Genomic DNA, 18,887 nt, shown 5'->3' with positions numbered 1-18,887 from the left:
AGGGATCCTTAGAAGGGAAACAAAACTTTGGCAAGCAAACAAAGGACCTTAGAAGGATGAAAAGACAAACCAGGGGCACAAAAAGGTGACTTTGATACGTTTATTACTAAACCAAGCAGGGTTTCAACAGGTTTTCATTCAGAACAGAGTTATGCCAGAAAAAAAAAAAAAAATCATTCAAAGCCTGAGGGACAAGTCTTATTCAGCATTTTGTATAAGCAACAGAAAATACACTGAAGCTCGTCCTCTGATCACAAAGCTGCTAAACCCAGAAACATTCTTGGAAGGACCTCAGACAGCCAGAAGTTAGCAGGACGCTATATCAGATCACCTTGGTGAACCGAACCTAACAAAACACCGGGCTTTCCTTTTCAGAACCAACCTCAGAACTACAAATGGTTTACAGAACTAACACACACTTCACTTATTACAAAAATATTTATCTTCCTCAGCTCAAAGCCAAGACAGAAATATAAACTCGTCACTTCCAAGAGTATGAGGCGTCTCCGGTGAACCATGCAAGTTTAGCTTCAACAGGTTAAAACCAGTGGAAGTTGAGCGCTGAGATGTTTGAGCAGAACTTAAACTGTGAGTCGAGTCTCTGATGAACTCAGTGTAGCAATAACCTGACTAACAGTTGAAACTTTGACACTTGGTGGAAACTGTTCACATCCACACATTTACTTTAAAAACAGGGTCACCAACTTTACAATCTGTGTGAACAGAAATTTGTGTTTTAGCAACAAAACAGATTTAATAAAATTAGAGCACTTTTTATACATTTTTCTTTTGAGTACTCAGACGCTCGGGTTGAAGCATCAGTCAGTTGGTAGCTGGTGTGTAATGTTATGCAGGGGTGTGAAACTTTCTCTGTGGCAGGATTAGTTCTGTGGAGGAGGTGGAGGCGGAGCAGGAGGCATGCCGAAAGGCGGCATCCCAGGTACCCCCATGCCCATCATGGTGACAAAGTTAGAAGGGTCCATGGGTGGTGGGGGTGGTGGTGGGGCATACATCATGCCGGTAGAGCCTGGAGGTGGAGGAGGTGGGGGTGGGGGGGCTCCCGGGGGCAGCGGGGGCTGCACTCCAGGGGGAGGTGGTACCATGGATTGGCTTCCAATGGGGAGGGGTGGCTGGGCCGCAGACACTGCTGGCTGTTGGGGCTGCTGCCATGGAGGCAGGCTTCCAGAGCCAGGGCTGGAGGTCGTGGTGGTATCTGCAAAAACATCAGGACAGTGTGACATCAGACCCAGCTGAGCTGACTGAACTTCTGTGGTTCCACAGGCAATTAGCTGCTAACAAACCAGCACTCCATTAGGTCTAAACCATCTACCTACATGAACATAGCATCAGTGACCAATCAGCGGCCTGTCCTCTCAGATCATGGCCAAGAGGTGACTATTTACAAGAACACTTTCCCCACAGCTGAGCTGCTCTCATCAGACATGAACTTAAACAACGTTGTTTACAATATGTAAACAAATAATTTAACCTACACTCTTGTTTTATTAAATGACAAACGTACATCTGTCCATTATAGAGAAGTGTATATAATAAGCATCAAACATTTGCATCCTCTCAATATCCCGGCCACACAAAGCTGGACTAAGGTGTGTAAACTCTTACTTTGTTGCCAAGGTAGTGGTGTACTTGTTGCCATGCTGCTGGTAGGAGGTGGGGGTGGGGCCTGCTGTTGCCATGGTGGCAGGGCGGCAGCAGGTGGAGGGGGCGGCTGGTTCCCAGGGGGAGGAGGTGGGGGTGGCATTATACTCATTGGAGGTGGGAGCATACCTAAATGAAAATAAATAAAATAAAAAATAAACCAAACCTATAATTAAAAAGGTGCTGTTGAGAAAAATCACCTGAAATACACGCAACAGTTGATGTTCTATGGTAGACTTTTCAAATAAAACTAACTCTGAAGGCATGGAAGCCAGGGCTGTATCTTCAATAAGGAAACACTTCCAGAGAGTTGGATAAATAAGCTAAGACCAAGAAATTTCCATCTAAATTTGGGTTACTGCTTGTGCAGAGGGTGCCTTCAATATTCCCGTCAGTTGGCTAGACCCCAAAGGGCCAGGAGCTGCCCCGACTGCTTTCTATTTCTAACCCCCAAATTCCACATCCTCCATGAGCGCTCCGTTCACGTTCATCTGTCCAACGGAGCAACTACGGTATTTTAGTTACTGACAACCATTGCACATTCTCCGTGACTTCTGCGAACGTCATCGTCAGCGGACACGCTCTCCGTCGTTCGCCATCAAAATACGGAACAGGTTTTCTGCTCCGTTCCATCAGACTTCACCCAGGTCAAGCTCCACAAATGCAATCGTATTAAACAGGAAAAAGAACACCAACATCTGGTTTGTCAAAGGAAAATAGGGTAATGAGAGCTCGGTAACTACAAATTAAAACAACTTTTTTTTTTTTTAATTTTCCAATAAAGTTGACAGTTTTATTTAAATATTGGATGCAAACTGTTTTCTTCACGAACAAGGAAGCAGATTTTTCATTTTTTTTATATATATATATATATAGGCTTTGTATATAAATACAAGTCGAGTCAATGTATAATTAGCAACAAAGAACTTTTCAGACACTGTTAAAAGGATGAAAATATGCATGTATGAGGATTTCTGGGCTTGTTTTTTAATGTAACATTTATATGGGCTCGGTTTTCTTTCTGGGTGGAACCCTTTGATCCTCTCACTGCAATAAAGGAAAACACGAGCAGTAGGTGCTCAGCTGCAGCTTCAAAAACAAATTCTCAGCATGGAGGGAAGAAACGCTTCACCACAGAGTTTGACTAATAAATAGTTCCTGATTTAAAGTTGTTTATCAGAACGCATTTAGTTCTCTGACCCCAATTCAACAAAAATAACCACAAAAGAAGTGGGGCAGCATGCACAAAATCTAATGTGATATAATTTCAGTTTTTAATCTTTATTCTGATCCCATTCCCATCGTTATTTCAGTGGTCCCCTACACGAGACGAGCAAGAGGCAGAAAAAAACGTGTCATTTAAGAGCTCACCAGTCTATTGACAGATTAATGAACATTAATACACAACTTTAAATCAGCATATACAAAATGCCATCACAGAAAGAAACTAATGCAAAAGAGGACACAAACAAGACCGAGCTTAAGGGGTCTTCAAGAGGATGCGAGTCCTAAACCCATCCTGGCTCACTTCTTACCCATTGGGTGTCCGTGAGGTCCCTGGCCCATTGGAGGTGGAGGGGGCTGCATCCAAGGGGGAGGCAGGCCATTAGGGTTTGGAGGCATAGGTGGTCCTCCCATACTGGGCATAGGGGGTGGGAAGTTCTGTGGGCCTCCAGGTCCAGTCTGCCCTCCCATTCCATGATAACTCCTGTTCTCAGTAGGAGCAGAGCTCATCCAGGGAGGCCGGTTCTGTGGGACAGGGGGAAAAAAAATATAAAAATCTACCATATTCTTTTGGACTATAAGGAACATTTAAAATCCTTATTTTCTAAAAAAAATAAATAAATAAAATAAAAAAATCTATGTCTTACATACAATTACTGTTGTGTTTACACTGATTTTATGTGGTACAATGTGCTCAAAAATCTGTTAAAATGTGTAAGTATGACTTTGGTAAGCAAAGAAGCCGCTCCACTCAATGGATATCCAGAACATTACGGTACACTGTGTCACTACCTGATCAGACCCCTGAGCTGTCTACAGGACTGCCTGACTGTAATGTGTAAAATAGAAGTGCATTCATGTAAAGGCAGCCTTCCCCTGGACTACACGCTAGCAACAATAAACCTAGTAAGTTAATTCAATATAAAAGTTACGTTTATTTTGTTCTTATGTTAGAAACAGGGCAGTGTAGTCCAACTACTCTGTCCTCCCAACAGAGACAGACAACTCTCCCTCTGAGGAGAGAGCGGTGTACGCGGAGAGACGGAGTGATATTCCACACTTGGGAAGAACATTTAATGAGTCTTATAATCCGATGTGCCTTATGGTCTGAAGAATACGGTAGTCAATGTAACAAACTTCTCTGAGGATATACCAGAGTGGACCTGTGTCCCAAACTAACCGGAGGTGGCTGGTTGTTGTTGTTTGGTCCAGAGGATCGGGGACCTCCTGATTGGTTGCTGGAGTGTCCTCCTCCAGAACTTGGCACCGGGGCCTCCCCCAGCTCAGCCATGAGTGAAAGATATTCCTTATCCATACGAGCCTTGTCCTGGGCCGACTGCGGCGGCTCTCCACCTGTTGCTCTCTGGGCTGCAAAGGTGCTGCACAACCAGACGGGAAACCCTGCTTAAAACTCTGCAAGTAGTATGTAGTAGTAGTAAACACACAACCTTCTGCTCGGTTACCTGGTGTACTTGCAGTCAGAGGAAATGTGACCAGCTCCACCACATTTGGTACAGAGGGTGGTGTTGGTGATGCTGCGCGGCTCAGTGTTCTGCCAAGGACGAAGGATCCTACAAACAAACAATCTGTCTTCAGAGGTGCCAACTTAACCTGAAGGGTCACATGCTGGACACAGCAGACGAGGCTGGTATAGGAGGTGACCACCACCACTCAGACTGCAACAGACCTGTTATCGTCCTCCCTCAGCGTGCCATTGAGTCTGGCCAGCTCCCTCAGCTGCATCTTTCGTAGGTCATTCTGATCTTCTGGGGTCTCGATGCCCTGCTTCAGGATGTTGCGAATCTGTCGGTACAGTTGTCTTCATTAATACAAACATGTTAAAAGCACACAAAACGACTTGACAATCATGGACGCCAAACGTCTGGAATCTTATGGCAGTCCCATGAGTAAATGTGATGATGGAAAAGTTAACCTGTTCCACAGCTTTCTTGACGTTCTCCATGGTGTTCGCAGTGACCAGGGCGTGCAGAGGCTCATCTTCACCGGGCAACATCTGTCCATCTTTGCGACCGACTTTCCCTTCTTTCACAGAACCCTTTCCTCGGATCATGATCTTAGCGCAGCATTCTTTCTCAATGTTCTTCAGAGTGTTGCCACTAAAAACAATAACAAATCAGAATCTACAAAACCTGTATTTTACCTGCAAAAGCATCTACTATTCACCCACAGGGATTGTTAGGCAACTGAGCTAAGGTCTGTAAAGCAAGCAACACCAACCAATCAGGTCCAACTTACCGTGGCCCAATCAGCAGACCAACAAAGTTGATTTCAGGATATTCATCTTGTGGGATCATCACTTTGTCACTCACTCTGGTGGCTGGAGGCCTGAAAGGCACACATGAAAACATTCACAGAGAGAAAGTGACAGTTTCACAGGATGTGAACCATGGTTCACATCATGGTGCGTAGCTTTCTGGGAGAGGGATGCAGCTGATACACGACTCATGAAACGTTTCGCCTCAACGCAAGACGTCTGACACACTAAAACCTTTTCTTTAAGTTTGGTCGGCACAGAATGAATCCACAACACTGCATTTTAATCAAGTGTCAGAGTGGGACTAGATGAATAGCTGTATCGCCTATGATCAGCATCAGGAACACAGAGCATTTGGTCAGTTGTCTTTGCATGGTTTTAGTCATTACTAAATCACTTTCTATTGAGCTATTGGTTTACACCGCACCGCTGGGAAGTAAAAACAAAAAATTAATTTAGAAATGTCCAACAGTTGATTAGATAGAGAAAATAGTTGGTACCCTGGTTCAGCCAATGTTCTGCCATGTGGCTTTATCAATGTGAACTTTCTCGTACCACGCCCAGGTGTTAGCAGGTCACAAAACACCCTTTACAGTGTGCAAGTGGTTCCAAAGGGAAAATACTCTAATTTTCAGTATTAGAGAGGGACTTTCAGCAGACAACAGGAGGCTGAAATTTATGATATGGAGTTTGTTGGAATAGGAAACTCTGGTAGCCTTTTGGGACTCTTAGGAGTTATGGTAAGGGTCTGCAACAAATATCAAGAAAAATTAACAAGACAAGTTTCATTTTATCCATCAAGTAGAAGAAATTTTCATAGTTCTTACAGAGTAGATGGAATCTGCTAAAAATGTGTAGAAGCAGAGGAGAAACCAGCCACAAAAATCTTTGATCGCTGCCTCTTATCCAAGAATTAGGATTCTACTTCAGGCAGCAGCTCACATCCAGCACCAACAGACCTACGTGTTACTGTATGGTTAATGCTTTAAAGACCTGCTTAGCTGTTGCTAACAGCTCTATGAAATCAGGAAGCTGTTCATTTTATTTCTAAAAGTAATATGTTAATGATTTAGTTCCACAATTACAGCAAAACCCAACAAAATGTACCTCTGCATTTTAACAATATGTTTTATTTAAAAGGCATCTTAAAAGGACACACAAGGTCACATAAATAAAACAGTAAGAAATACAAAGGAGCAAAATAAGAGCTAAACAGAGTTCTCAGCTGGGATTTAAAGAGAGTGTTGCCGATTTCAGGAGGGAGTAAAAACAGAGCTTTAGTTTTTCCAACACATGCACTGATAAGATCTTTGCAGTCCTGGGATTTAGGATAGAGTGGCTTTAAAATGATGAATATAATAACATACTTGTAGTCTGCTGGAGGCTTGAAGTCAGGGTTGAGACCAATCATTTCTGTGATAAGGGAGTGGCGCTCCTCCTCAATCTTCTTTCGAGTGCGATACTCGCGGGTGTTCAGCCTTTTGCCCTCACTGTTGTAGATGGGCTCTGGAGAAGGAGACCTACAAGCAGCAGACAAAATACAAAACACACAACAATGACACCTTCCTAGAAGCTGAAGCACTGCAATCTACAACCATACAGGCTCCCTAAAGCTGACTGACCTAATAAAGTACAATGTTGTGACAATTTGCATCTTAATAGATTTATTTGGACTCGTGGTCAGTGCAAAAGCAAAACTAATTTGAAGGAAGTATGCACCAACATGTAAATGGTTAAGAGTCCATTGCCATTCAATCCAGGGTACGAAGGCGGCAACCAGAACTGTTTAGAGGTAATTAACCCAGTAAAATGGAGCGTCAAAAGAAGAAACAGATTGAAAAAAAAAAAAAAAAAAAACAGAACCAGTCTCAAGTCTGGACACACTCATTAAAAACTAATGGGTAGCTTTGCCCAAACCTTTGAGTGGCCCTGCAACTAAAATATAGAAGGTCATAACTACACCTGCACACAGGATTTTTGGCCCACAATAAAGTACAGATGAAGGTTAAAAACCAAAGTAAAATCAGTAATCCTAAACAGAGTCGCTGGCTTTGACAGATGCTTGGTGCTGACGTGGTGGTAGAGGGCCGAACCTCTCCTGGGATGCCGAAAACCTGTGTTGGTGTGTTAAGAAGGCCCTGCACTTGAAAAAGAGTTAGGTTGACGTGGGGTAATTTGGGTTAGAGAAAAGGAATTAGGATTAGATATCCACATGTTCCTATACTCTCCTAACAGAGAGCAACTTTTGTGTCCATGTGAAGAGTTGGGGGGGGAAAAAGTTTTCCTTTCAACTTCAAACTTCCAACGGTGACAACCTGCAACATCTCCCGAGCCGTTTCTCTTACGTTAGACAAGGGGATGGTTCATTGGACTGCTGCAGTTCTTCTTACATTTTGGATGCTGTGGAAATGTCTGAGAAACTAACACAGTGTGCAAGTTCAAGTGGCTTTAACTAGCAGATGTCAAGTGGACACACTGTTGAGGTCAAGCCACTTCCTGTAAAAACAGATGCTTATGACCCTCAGTTACAGGCCGGCCACTTCTAAACCAGTGCAATTCTGGCCGTTCTCTTCCAGATCTCTAGAGTCCAGAGGGAAAAGTGGAATGCAGCCCGCCTTCTCTGCATGGAACTGTTTAAAGGCGCATGATAGGAAAAAACTGACATGACCAGCGACAAATCATTAGTTCATATTTTACTCACTGCTCTGTAATAAATTATCCTACTTGCTATGAACTCAATGACAAAATGTAACAGAATCAGCAATAAAGAAACTAAAAGTTTAAAGTTTCCAAAAAGCCAAATTATGTGAGCCCATTTACCCCAAAAGATGATAGATTCAAGAAGCTTTCTGCCAAATCCTGTTTCAACAGAAACCCTTTAGACATGTAGCAAACTGATTAGGTCCCATAGCTCTAGAAAGCAGACAATACAAGTGGCTCCAACATTAATGCTGTGGCCAAATCTGAAGCACAAAGGAATAATCCAATAAAAAGGTGAAAACATCCCAAACCCTTTGATTTGATCCGATAGTCACCTCAACTACATCTTTAAACACAATGATTTTTTTTTAAACCCAAGAATGAAACAGATGAACATGTCCTACATTTTTAATAACTTTTACTGAATCTTTTTATAGTTCCTTTAAACTATTTTCCTCAGTTTCAATAATACATTAAACTGTTTAGTCAGTCTCCCAACAAAGGAATAACTTTCCATTTTCTCAGTCTTCTATTTCAAGAATTGTTGACAGCAAAAAAAAATAAAATAAATAAAATAGAGCTAGATTTCTGGGATGGTTTAAATTTGTCTACATATAATAAGCTGTCCAAAAGGTGAAGAAATGTGGCTTAGACCTTTACATTGGTTGTTCATGGGCCATGTTTGCCTTCTACTCTGCCTTAGTTTGATGTGTCTCAGCATGAAATAGTTTCAAACCTACAACCTTTTCTATCCCTGTCATATGTCTGAGATCCTGAGGGTCTATTTTGCCTCAGAAACCTTTTTAGACATTTTTTCCCTTTTTTGTTTGCCTCCATTTTTCTGTGGGCGCACCACTTTGAGGTTGGCTCAAGGTTTTAGGTCTTGTTTTTACAGCGGATATCACAGCCAGACTTCACTGTGTGGTAGAATGTTACACCAATTCCTCACATTATAGTCAAGAGCTTCACAATCATTACCATTAAAAGAATAGTTAAGGCTTTTTAATGGGGGTTCTCTGGAGAGCTTATAAACAAAGAATGTCTAACCTGGCATCTCATTTGCTATAAAAACAGATTGCTTCAGCTTCCATGGCCAATCTGATCAGTGCCATGACCAGCAGGAATTTCTAATTCTTAAAATGATTCTCAGCTCATAAAATATCAAAGCAATTCATGCAAAGAACTTAAGAATTTTTTACACCTTGTCACATTTGCACTACACTTATCTACAACAGAAATCTGTGGTCATCTACACTGAAGATAAGAGTGGGGTCAATCCATCATAAATGCCCATAGCATGTTATGTACTAAAAAGTGAAACCTTGTTAAATGTGTTTGTCCAGCATGACTGACAGAAAGGCAAGTCGTGTAGAAACTTAAACCACTGTTTGATTTTGGTGTAGTACATAGCTTTAGAAAATGGTGTTTGCATAAACTGCAGTAATATTTTAACTGGAGCTTGTTTTTGTGAACTGCTTTGGTCCTGGCACCATTCTGATGAGTTGTTTGTTTACTGGACAGCCTGAAGTTCTCTTCACCCAGGTTGAGGGTTTAAAAGGAGTTACTACTGAACTGGAGGTGAGATGCTAAGTAGTCAAATTCTCCAGAAACCCCTTTTTCAGAAAGCCTGAAAGATCCATTCATTTAATTGAAGCCAGTTTGTTTGTAGCAAAGTTTAACAGGAATGTGAACCTACAAAGGAAAAGCTGAATAAACTGTAGTAGTTTGAAATAAATGGGTTAAATGGCATCATTATAGGACACTAACAAATCCTTAAACCATGGATGGTGAGTGTGCTGGTACTGAACCCTCATCTCTAGTGCTGCACCAATTTACTATAGTAGGTGACTAATCTGTAAAGATCGCTCCTCATTCTGCCTGCCTACCTCGCTTCCTGCAGGTACTTCTATTTCTGAACTGATGGGTTTTAATCGCTCCATATACTCACTAATGGCCCAATAGCCTCAATAACTACTCACTGTAAATTTGTGTACGAATTTGCGACTGTCTAAACACGTTTTAAAAGTCACAGCAGTAAAGTGCTTTTTACGATTGTGAGGAATCTTTGATCATGTCTAATTCAAAGCTTGAAACACTTTGGCCGGACCTGAAAATAGTTAAATTCTACCATGAAAAACAATCACAAAAAAGACACATTTTGTGTTTTTGGGCTCAAGCAAGAAAGCTGCAAAGATTGCTGATCAAAACTAGACTCAATTATTCAACACCAAGCAGACACATTTTCACACATCCAAAAACGATGTTGTAGAGCAGGGGTTCTCAACCTTTTGCAAGCTGGGCCCCCCCAAAGCTGGTTCGTTGCAGTTGGGGCCCCAGTGCCCCCCGCCCAGATCCCCCATCCCCCCGCCCCGCTCTACCTTGCATAGATAGATAGATAGATAGATAGATAGATAGATAGATAGATAGATAGATAGATAGATAGATAGATAGATAGATAGATAGATAGATAGATAGATAGATAGATAGATAGATAGATAGATAGCCCTAGGCTATTATTTTTAGGCCCACATTATTATTATTACCATCATCAGTAGCGGTAGGTAGGCCTATTATCATTTCTAGGCTATTGTTATAATTGGCAGTAGCACCAGACTTCTAATGTGAGTTTGCAGGCATTATTATTATTATTATTATTATTATTATTATTATTATTATGAGTAGTATAGGCCTATCACCATTACTAGGCTATTGCTATATAATTGTGAGGTTACATGCTTTTTTTTTTGTTATTATCATTATTATTATTATCATCAGTAGGCCTATCACCATTACTAGGCTATTGCTATATAATTGTGAGGTTACATGCTTTTTTTTTTGTTATTATTATTATTATCATAATCAGTAGGCCTATCATCATTACTAGGCTATTGCTATAATTGGCAGTAGCACCAGACTTCTAATGTGAGCTTGCAGGCATTATTATTATTATTACTATTATTATTATTATTATTATTATTATTATTATTAATATGAGTAGTATATGCCTATCATTATTACAAGGCTATTGCTATATAATTATGAGGTTACATGCTTTATTGTTGTTGTTATTATTATTATCATTATTATTATTATCATCAGTTGGCCTATTATCATTACTAGTCTAACTCTTGGACTGAACGTATTTTTTGCCAGATGCATTCAAATAGTCACCAGAGTAAAGAAATGTATATTATATGTGAATTATGTGCGCCGTTTGGAAGTAATTTTGATAAAACTTGCTGTATAAGCGAAAGAGCACGAACGTTCTGCATTCGGGTTGTTCCGGAATGCGACGTCACAAACAGAACTAGTACCGTGCATGCAAATACTACGTCTTTTGCTACCGATTTGTTCAATTTTATTAATAACTCTTACTCTACGTACAAAAAAATAAATTAAAAAAATGTCTGATACATCTTCAAACTCCCCCTCAAGCATCGGCGACTCAGATAAGAAATTAATATATGAAGAAACGGAGTTTGAACAAGGTGAACCTGAGGAGACTATATCTAACGCTGCCCAAGACATAGAGCCCATGCTCCATTGTAAGTACCCCTCACAATCCTCGCTTGTGAAGTGTGAATTACATAAAACACTTTTGTCACTGCTGGCAATCCAGTCCTTTTGCGTTTCTTTTACGAATGTATCCCATTTCTTTCGGACCTTTTAATCATTCGGTCAAGTATGGAGCGCTATTTTCTGGCCGGCACTAGACCGCGGTGAAGTTGGCTTGACATGGACATTCAAGCTCCGCGGCGTCAGCGGAGCACTCTTGAGAAACAAAAATCAAATCAGATTTATTCACGGTCCCACCGCGTATGGGAGAAGGGAGCAGCTGAGACACGCTAGCCGAAATCGGAGTCCTTCAACCGGATCAACCGTGAGCTAGATGCCGCTGACTCCGCGGAGGTTGAATGTCCAATGTCAAGCTAACTTCACCGCGGTCTGCACTACAGCTGCTAACTACGGCGATTTTTTTTTAAATATACATACATGTACAATGTATGCAAACCCTCTGGCATGAGTCTGTGAAAAGGATTAATAGGACAAAAACACCGAAATAATCCTTAGTGAACAATGTCTGTTTAAACCTACCGGGCGGCTCGTCCTCTTTGCTGAAGCGCTGTGTATCTGCTGTGTGTCCGCTTTCTGATGTTAAACAAACATGTCTGAACGTCCATCCATTCATTTTCTGACCCGCTTAATCCCTCATGGGGTCGCGGGGGTTGCTGGTGTCTATGCCCCGATATAAAATAATTCTTAGCCGTCCAGTGGGTTCATGGTTCCATGCTCTCTCATGTGTATTGCCTGCCGTGTTTATAAGGCAGCTAAGCTACTAGCTATGTCGCCGTACAAGCCTTGGCCAGCATTTCACAGACTCCCTCCGTCCCTTCAGGCTTTTGCTGTATAAATCTGGCAATATGATACCATCAACCATCAACTTACTCTTAAAACGATCTTGTGATACGTTATCTAAAGAAGAAAAATATGCCGAGAACTCGTCAGCTTCCTTCCAGTCCGGCGCGCATGCGCGAAAAACCCGGATGAAAACCGCTTATCACCTGCATTTGCGCTCACTATCGACAAAACAATCAAATTTGTTCAAAACTTTTTTTTTTAAATCAGTCCAAACACATTTTAATTTTTATTCAGGAGTTATGTATATACAAAACTTTAACTTTTTATGAAAGTAGTTTAGTGATAAAAAAAAAGTGCAATTTTTTTTTTTCCAGTTTTTTTCCACTCCCATCCTGTAGCCTACTCGCGCCCCCCCGGGAGAGTGTCGGCGCCCCCCCGGGGGGGCGCGCCCCACCGGTTGAGAACCACTGTTGTAGAGAATATCTATGCAGCAAAGAATAATTCAGTGTAGTTTGGGCCAGTCTCAGTGTGTCAGATATTGAACTAGAGCTGATCAAAGCTAGTTTAAGATGTGAAATGGCCCTTTACTTTGGTTCAGACAACAAAATCAGATGCCAACTTCGGCATTCGCTCCTAATGCATCAGCCGACACGGCTAAAACTGTCTCTACTGAGCAAACATTATTCAATCTGGTGTAAACTGGAATAAGACGTTTAAAAGTTGGAATTTTGGCTAACAATGGGAGGAAATACTGTTGCCAACCGCTTCCTGAAGTGCATTAAAGTTATAAGGTGAACCCTTTGTGATTCAATATGTTTGCTGTTGAAGGAAACAGCATGTGCAGTTAGTGTTTCCCTACCATTACATGAGGATTTATAAAACTATAGTCTTGTTATATAGTGGAAACTCCAAATACAAATTTTTCCTTTAAATAAGATTGTTTAGGTGGTCTTTGGCAGGGTGATGACCAATAGTGGGAGCTGTCCATGAACGCCTCTCACAATATGCTCACCTGTTGCTGCGATAGGATGATTCCAGAATCATCATGGGGCGTGTCCCTTCTAGGAAATTGTGCAACTCATCGCACCAATCGGATAAAGCGGTCGCCTCACGTAGAATAAGTCCGTAGATCTGGACCGCTTCTTAACATTTTTAAAATCCAGGCTTTAATTTTTGTGCGTTGTGGTAGGTTATAGACCTCATGCAGAATGATGTATGATACAGACCGCCCTATGATGGGTGTGGGTAAAGGATTGTAATAACCATTTTAACATCAGTAGTTTCAATGAAGAATCAAATGTCTTTACAAAATTTGAAAGATCCATCAGGTTCTCCAACAAGTTCAATTTGTATTCAGAGCTTCCACCGTATATCTTATTGAGATTACATTTCTGTCTCTACATTCTTTCCTGTATGCCACACGCCAGAGGTTTGCCTTGATGCCCCCCCTAAACTTTGCCTTCAGTTTTTAAGAAATAGATACTTTTTTACTTCATTCAAGACATTTTCAAATCTGTAACCATGCCGTTTAACAGATGTCAAGTGGATTTTTAAAGCAATTCTGTTGTCCCTTAGTCTACTGATAAAAAGTCTAACTTTTTAAAATCTAGTAATACTGGTGATGTGAACAATTTTACACTTTAGTACTTGAAATCACCTTTTGGACCTAAGCTCTCAAACAAGTCAATACCTCTAAACACTGTCACTTTAAGGAAGCAGCTAATTAGTGAAATAGTTTAAGCTAACACTAATGTAAAATAAAACTAACAATGTTTGTAATGAAAAAATAAAAAATAAAATATAACAGTCAACAGTCTTCCAAATAGGCAAAAGGTAGAGAAAGTGTTACTGTTCGAGGGTTTAATCTTTTCCAACCTGTCCTCAGGGTTAACAGGGATTCCCAGGTCTCCTGTACGCAGTTTACGAGTCAGGTCTTCAATCTGCAGTTGGACTGGAAGAATTCAGGTTAGGAAAGAAAACAAGGATGGAGAGAAATGTGGTTACCACAGCAACATCAGAGAGACATCACTCTGCACTTCAGAGAGCAAAGTCTCAATCACTACTGCAGTAAAGACAATTGGTGAGTCTGTTAAACAAAAAGGGAGATCAAATAAACATGTGGTAAGACTAAAGCAGAAACCTGGAGTCCTTTCTGGTCTACTCACACTTTGTAATCAATCAATATGCCTGTGAGGTCATTTAAATTAGGGTTATAGACAACCAACCGTTTCCTCGACAATGATTAAGCATGAGCACATGTCAAATGATGAAACCATGATTCCTAAAAATGCCCGCCATCTCATCAATACTTCAAACAAGGCTGAGGTGGACTTCCATGAGCACAGCTTCACTCCGTTTAACAGCTTAGGCATTTTAAGGACAAACTTGGTCAATTTGTTTTGCAAGTTTCAATAACAAAACAGTGGATTAGGGTCACTTTTGGCACGCCACAGATCTAACACTGAGGGGCTGCTGTGACACAAAGACACGTCTCATATTCAGGAGGCAATGAAGAAAAGAAGAGATCAGACATTTCATGCACATTATGAGAAACGGAAAGAAGTATCCCCTTGAACACAGATTCATTCATCATTGAAGCGATTATTCTGAGTTAATGAGGTGGATACACATCCTGTAGCTTGATGTTAACAACAATTTCACTCTGAAACTCTTGTTTTAGGGGATCTACTGAATGAGCAAACCAAACTAAGTGTGACAAGGAAGGGTGGATACAAATGGATGTTTACATACCAATGAGGAACAACCATTACCAACGAGAGGACAGAGTTAACGAGAGTTAGAGACAAGGGACCCATCTGATTAGACAAATAAAACTGTTCCTACGTGGACACTGAACCTGCGGGTAAAATGTTTGGGCTGTTCTCTCCTGGGAGCCGGTTACGTAGAAGCTGGAGCTAAACTGAACGTGCAGCGCTAGCCGACCGAGAAGTCAACAAATTCACTTTAGTTTATTTTTCCTTCAATATGTCTGCATTTTTCCAACAGGGTCTGCTGTGTTGAGTTTGCATGTTAACATTCATATCTGAGCAAAACCATCTGTATTCACTATTTTAGTCTTAATGAAATAAGCTGTGCTGCTGTTAAAAAGGCAATAAGTTCCCCATCTATGCGTTCCTTACTACGGTGTTCTGGGTTTCTATAGTTCAATGGAGTTCAATATAAACAGATGTTCTCAGGTTTTATAAATTTTGATCAGCCCTCATGCCTACTTTCTCCCACTATCATGTTAACCATTTGTTTACGGCACAACGACACACGCGTCCCACGGTCCTTGAAGCACATTAGACTGCTGGGTGCCCAGATCAGCAGTCAGCATCTATCTGCCACCATGTATTCTCTTGTTAATGGGTGTCCCATGGTATGCAAACCAAAAGGCTACAGAACACAGCAGAACACTTGCAGAGAAATAACCAGAACATCTTACATCAACATATACCAATTATTGCTAATCAGGAGTTTTTGCTTCATCTCAACAGCTGCAGCAAAATGGGACAAGCACCATTTTATTCAATGGGGGGGAAAAGGTTTTTTTTTTCTTTAAATTTGGATTTAAGTTGTGAGTTAAGGCTTCTATTAGGCACTTCTGGAACACTCCAGCTGTTGGGAACTCAGCAAACAAGAAACAGTAGACAAACTTGTGACATCAGAAAACAAAAACCGTAAATAGAATTAATGAAGCATCACATGAATACCATTTACAGCAATTTCTGATGGGAGATAATTATCATTTACCTATATAGGCTCTCTCCTGATCTCGGGTGAGTCCCGGGGGAATGACAGTGGGCATTCCCGGTATGACCGTCTTCTGATCCGGGGTCTCACTGCTCCATCGGCTCCTTTTCCTTTTCTTTTGGCCAAAGTCTACCAAAATAAAATCCCAAACAGTCAAAGTGTTATGCCACAGGATAAACACCAACCCTCTGTTTGTTTATCAACAGAACCCCAAAAGATGTCATGTTAAAAGCACACAGACACAAAAAAACAAAATAAAATATATAGGAGATAGGATTGTTTGAACAAGTGAAAAAAGTCAAACATTTGATTGTCCTGAAGAAGGTGAGCACAATTTAAACTGCACAGTAACGTTTTTCTTTCTTTTTTTTTTTTTTTTTTGGAACCGACACAAGAAATATCAACTGATCCAAAATTCAAGGAGATGATTATGAGACATGGACAGATTGTTCTAAAAGGTCCTCAACGTCCTATATCCACCCACGATGCACGTTGTCGCAGCACAAACGAAGAATAAGAATAAGAAATAAAACTCCATAATAACTGCAGAGTAAAAGGAAACTATCTTGGTGTTTTGGGTTTTCGAACCATAGACGTCCAGAACCCTGTGACTATCGACCACAACACGGTGCTAACGCGCTGCGTCGGATGCTAACTTCTGGGTCACAGAGTCTGTCCGTAATACAAAACATTTAATCCAGCTGCTCGTTTTAGGAAGTTAGCAAAAGCTTGCTTTGAAGCGCGCGGCCCTTGGGAGTAAACGAGGACAGCAGCGCGTGACGACATCAGGCAGCAGAGTCCCTTTGCTAAGAGACGTTAGCATTCGATGCGGACTCCATTTCGTGAAGGCCGGGGCTGCAGCGGAGCCTGCGCGAAAACATGGGGCTAACAGCGTTTCACTCACTTACCCGCCTTAGCCATTCCGGATCCCGCCGCCGGTTGGGGCTGAGCCGTAAAATTGGCCCCGGGATTAAACTGGTGCGCCTGGGAGAAGGCCGGGTTGGGCATGGAAGCCGGGTAGCCCTGGAGAGAAGGGAACGAGGCCGGGGGAGCAGGAGCTGGCATTAACCCGTTGCCTGAACCAGGCCCAGCATCAAAGCCGCGTTTAGCACCGATACTGGGGTGCAACTTCCCGAGGGGAGTCGCATTCGCTCCAGTGGCCATTTTCAATCAAAAATGCCCTTTAAAATGTCTTCAAATCGACAAATCACACGTTCACTCAGCAATAATTTAATTTTAACTGCGTAAACCAATGAGTTATCCGCAGCGCCTGCGCCTATGCTTTAATCAAAATGGCGACCGACGGGATTTTACAAAGCAACCCCGGATAACACGTCTTAATAAAACGCATTGCTATTGGCCAGTTACCTAGTCTTATTCTGAGAAGTCATTGGCTTACGTACCTGTCTTCTGTGACCGGAAAACGCGTTTCATTACAACTCAGGAAAAGCCCAGCAAGTGTATAGGAAATGAAAAACGAACAGTTTAATTTTTACTGATATTTAAAATGCCTACTACTGGATAAGTTTAAGTCTGAAAACATGTTTAATATTCAAATATCGGAGCATTTTCTTCATAACCTTTTTGTCCTCTAACAAAAACATCCCACAGTAATCCTTTGTTTCAAGACATGTGCATGTGGCGTCATGTAAAATACCCCCTCCCTAAGTTCAAGGGGTTTACATACAGCACTAAGCAAAAGTATTTACAACTTTTAACCAGGGTTGTTCAAATTGTGGCTCTGGGGACGCAGCCTCCTGCATGTTGTCGTTCGTGCCCGACAACAAATCTGCAAACACAAAAACATTTCATTTTGTCTGTGAAATTTTCAGAGATTTTTTTTTTTACTATATTACCATATTTCTGCTTTCATTTGATTTTGCAGCAAATAGAACCCCAAACAACAGCCCCACTCCCCATTAATTAATCTTAGACAATTACAGCAAGTGCTGATCCATGACCCATTTTGTTTAATAAGTATAGACAAGGACTTTTTACTCAAAAGACATTTGACCCAAAAAATGTGGAACTCATTTGTCTGACATTTAATTTAATTTAAGCACTCTAGTGTTTTGCATCAGCAAAGAATCACAGATTCTTTTTCTGCGTCAAATAAAGACTACTTTGTTTAAAATGTTGAGTTTATTATTGAGCAGGTAAAAATTAAAAATGCCACTAAAGGTTACTTTTAATGGCCCATAAGTACATGTCGGTTTAGGGCCCTCATAGCAAAATGTTTGGATACCACTTCCCTAAACCTTTTCTGACATTACAACCAGAAAATTCAATATTTTTAATTTGAATTATCTTTTCAAACTTGCATAGTAACTGAAACTCAGTCAGACTGAGTGGAGAGAATCTGTGAACAGCAATTTTCTTTTCTGGCTTCAGATTTTCCTATCTAAGCCGTTGATCTCTGCAGCGCTTCCAGAGCTAACATGGGCCTCCTTGCTGTTTCTCTTGCTGAGGCTCTCATTGTCTGTCAGTTTAGGTGGACGATCATGTGTTGGTAGGTCTTCAGTTTATCTGTCCTCTCTTCATGTTCAGATGCTGGATTGAAAAGATTGAACAAATTGCTTCAGATGACTCCATGAATCAGCCTCCCTCAACACTCCAGGTGAGCAACATTCTGCAAAAGACCAAAGCAGGGAAAGCTGCAGGTTGGGATGGCATCAGCTCCAGGCTCTGGAGGTTCTGCGTGGATCAGCTATGTGGTATCATTTATCAGTCTGTAGCAGGAGAGTAGCGCAGCTTTGGAAGACCTCCTGTGTGGTATCAGTGCGTAAGACCAGACACCCAAAGGATCTCCCTACAACGCCTGGGCATGCTCTTGATGAGGTGGCGGATGGTCTCCTGAGGGATCTTCTCCCAAACCTGGACTAATGCGTCCACCAACTCCTGGACAATCTATGGCGTT

The 18,887-nt window shown here is 41.4% G+C and overlaps 1 protein-coding gene across 1 annotated transcript; it reads right to left on the bottom strand.

Moving 5' to 3' along the window:
* Nucleotides 1-86: 86 nt before the first annotated feature.
* sf1 (splicing factor 1) lies at nucleotides 87-17,289 on the bottom strand. Its single transcript, XM_012850597.3, has 12 exons — nucleotides 16,879-17,289; nucleotides 15,971-16,099; nucleotides 14,093-14,168; nucleotides 6,526-6,678; nucleotides 5,140-5,229; nucleotides 4,817-5,000; nucleotides 4,571-4,686; nucleotides 4,347-4,454; nucleotides 4,064-4,262; nucleotides 3,195-3,408; nucleotides 1,624-1,788; nucleotides 87-1,213 (listed from the first exon to the last, which is right to left on the bottom strand). Exons 1-12 carry the CDS (start codon nucleotides 17,132-17,134, stop codon nucleotides 882-884), a joined length of 2,022 nt encoding a protein of 673 aa, XP_012706051.2. The 5' UTR covers nucleotides 17,135-17,289; the 3' UTR covers nucleotides 87-881.
* Nucleotides 17,290-18,887: the final 1,598 nt, after the last annotated feature.

This window comes from Fundulus heteroclitus, chromosome 14 (assembly GCF_011125445.2).
Source record: "Fundulus heteroclitus isolate FHET01 chromosome 14, MU-UCD_Fhet_4.1, whole genome shotgun sequence".
Classification (NCBI taxonomy): Eukaryota; Metazoa; Chordata; class Actinopteri; order Cyprinodontiformes; family Fundulidae; genus Fundulus; species Fundulus heteroclitus.
This window is presented reverse-complemented; position numbering and strand designations above follow the sequence as displayed.

Bases quoted from the DNA above. Each gene is read 5' to 3' on its own strand.
- sf1 (XM_012850597.3), bottom strand. From the start codon at position 17,134: ATGGCCACTGGAGCGAATGCGACTCCCCTCGGGAAGTTGCACCCCAGT. The intron at 5,001-5,139 runs GTAAGTTGGACC...TATTGTTTTTAG, and splicing joins GGTCTGCTGATTGGGCCACG to TGGCAACACTCTGAAGAACA. The intron at 1,214-1,623 runs GTAAGAGTTTAC...ATGTTTTTGCAG, and splicing joins ACCACTACCTTGGCAACAAA to ATACCACCACGACCTCCAGC.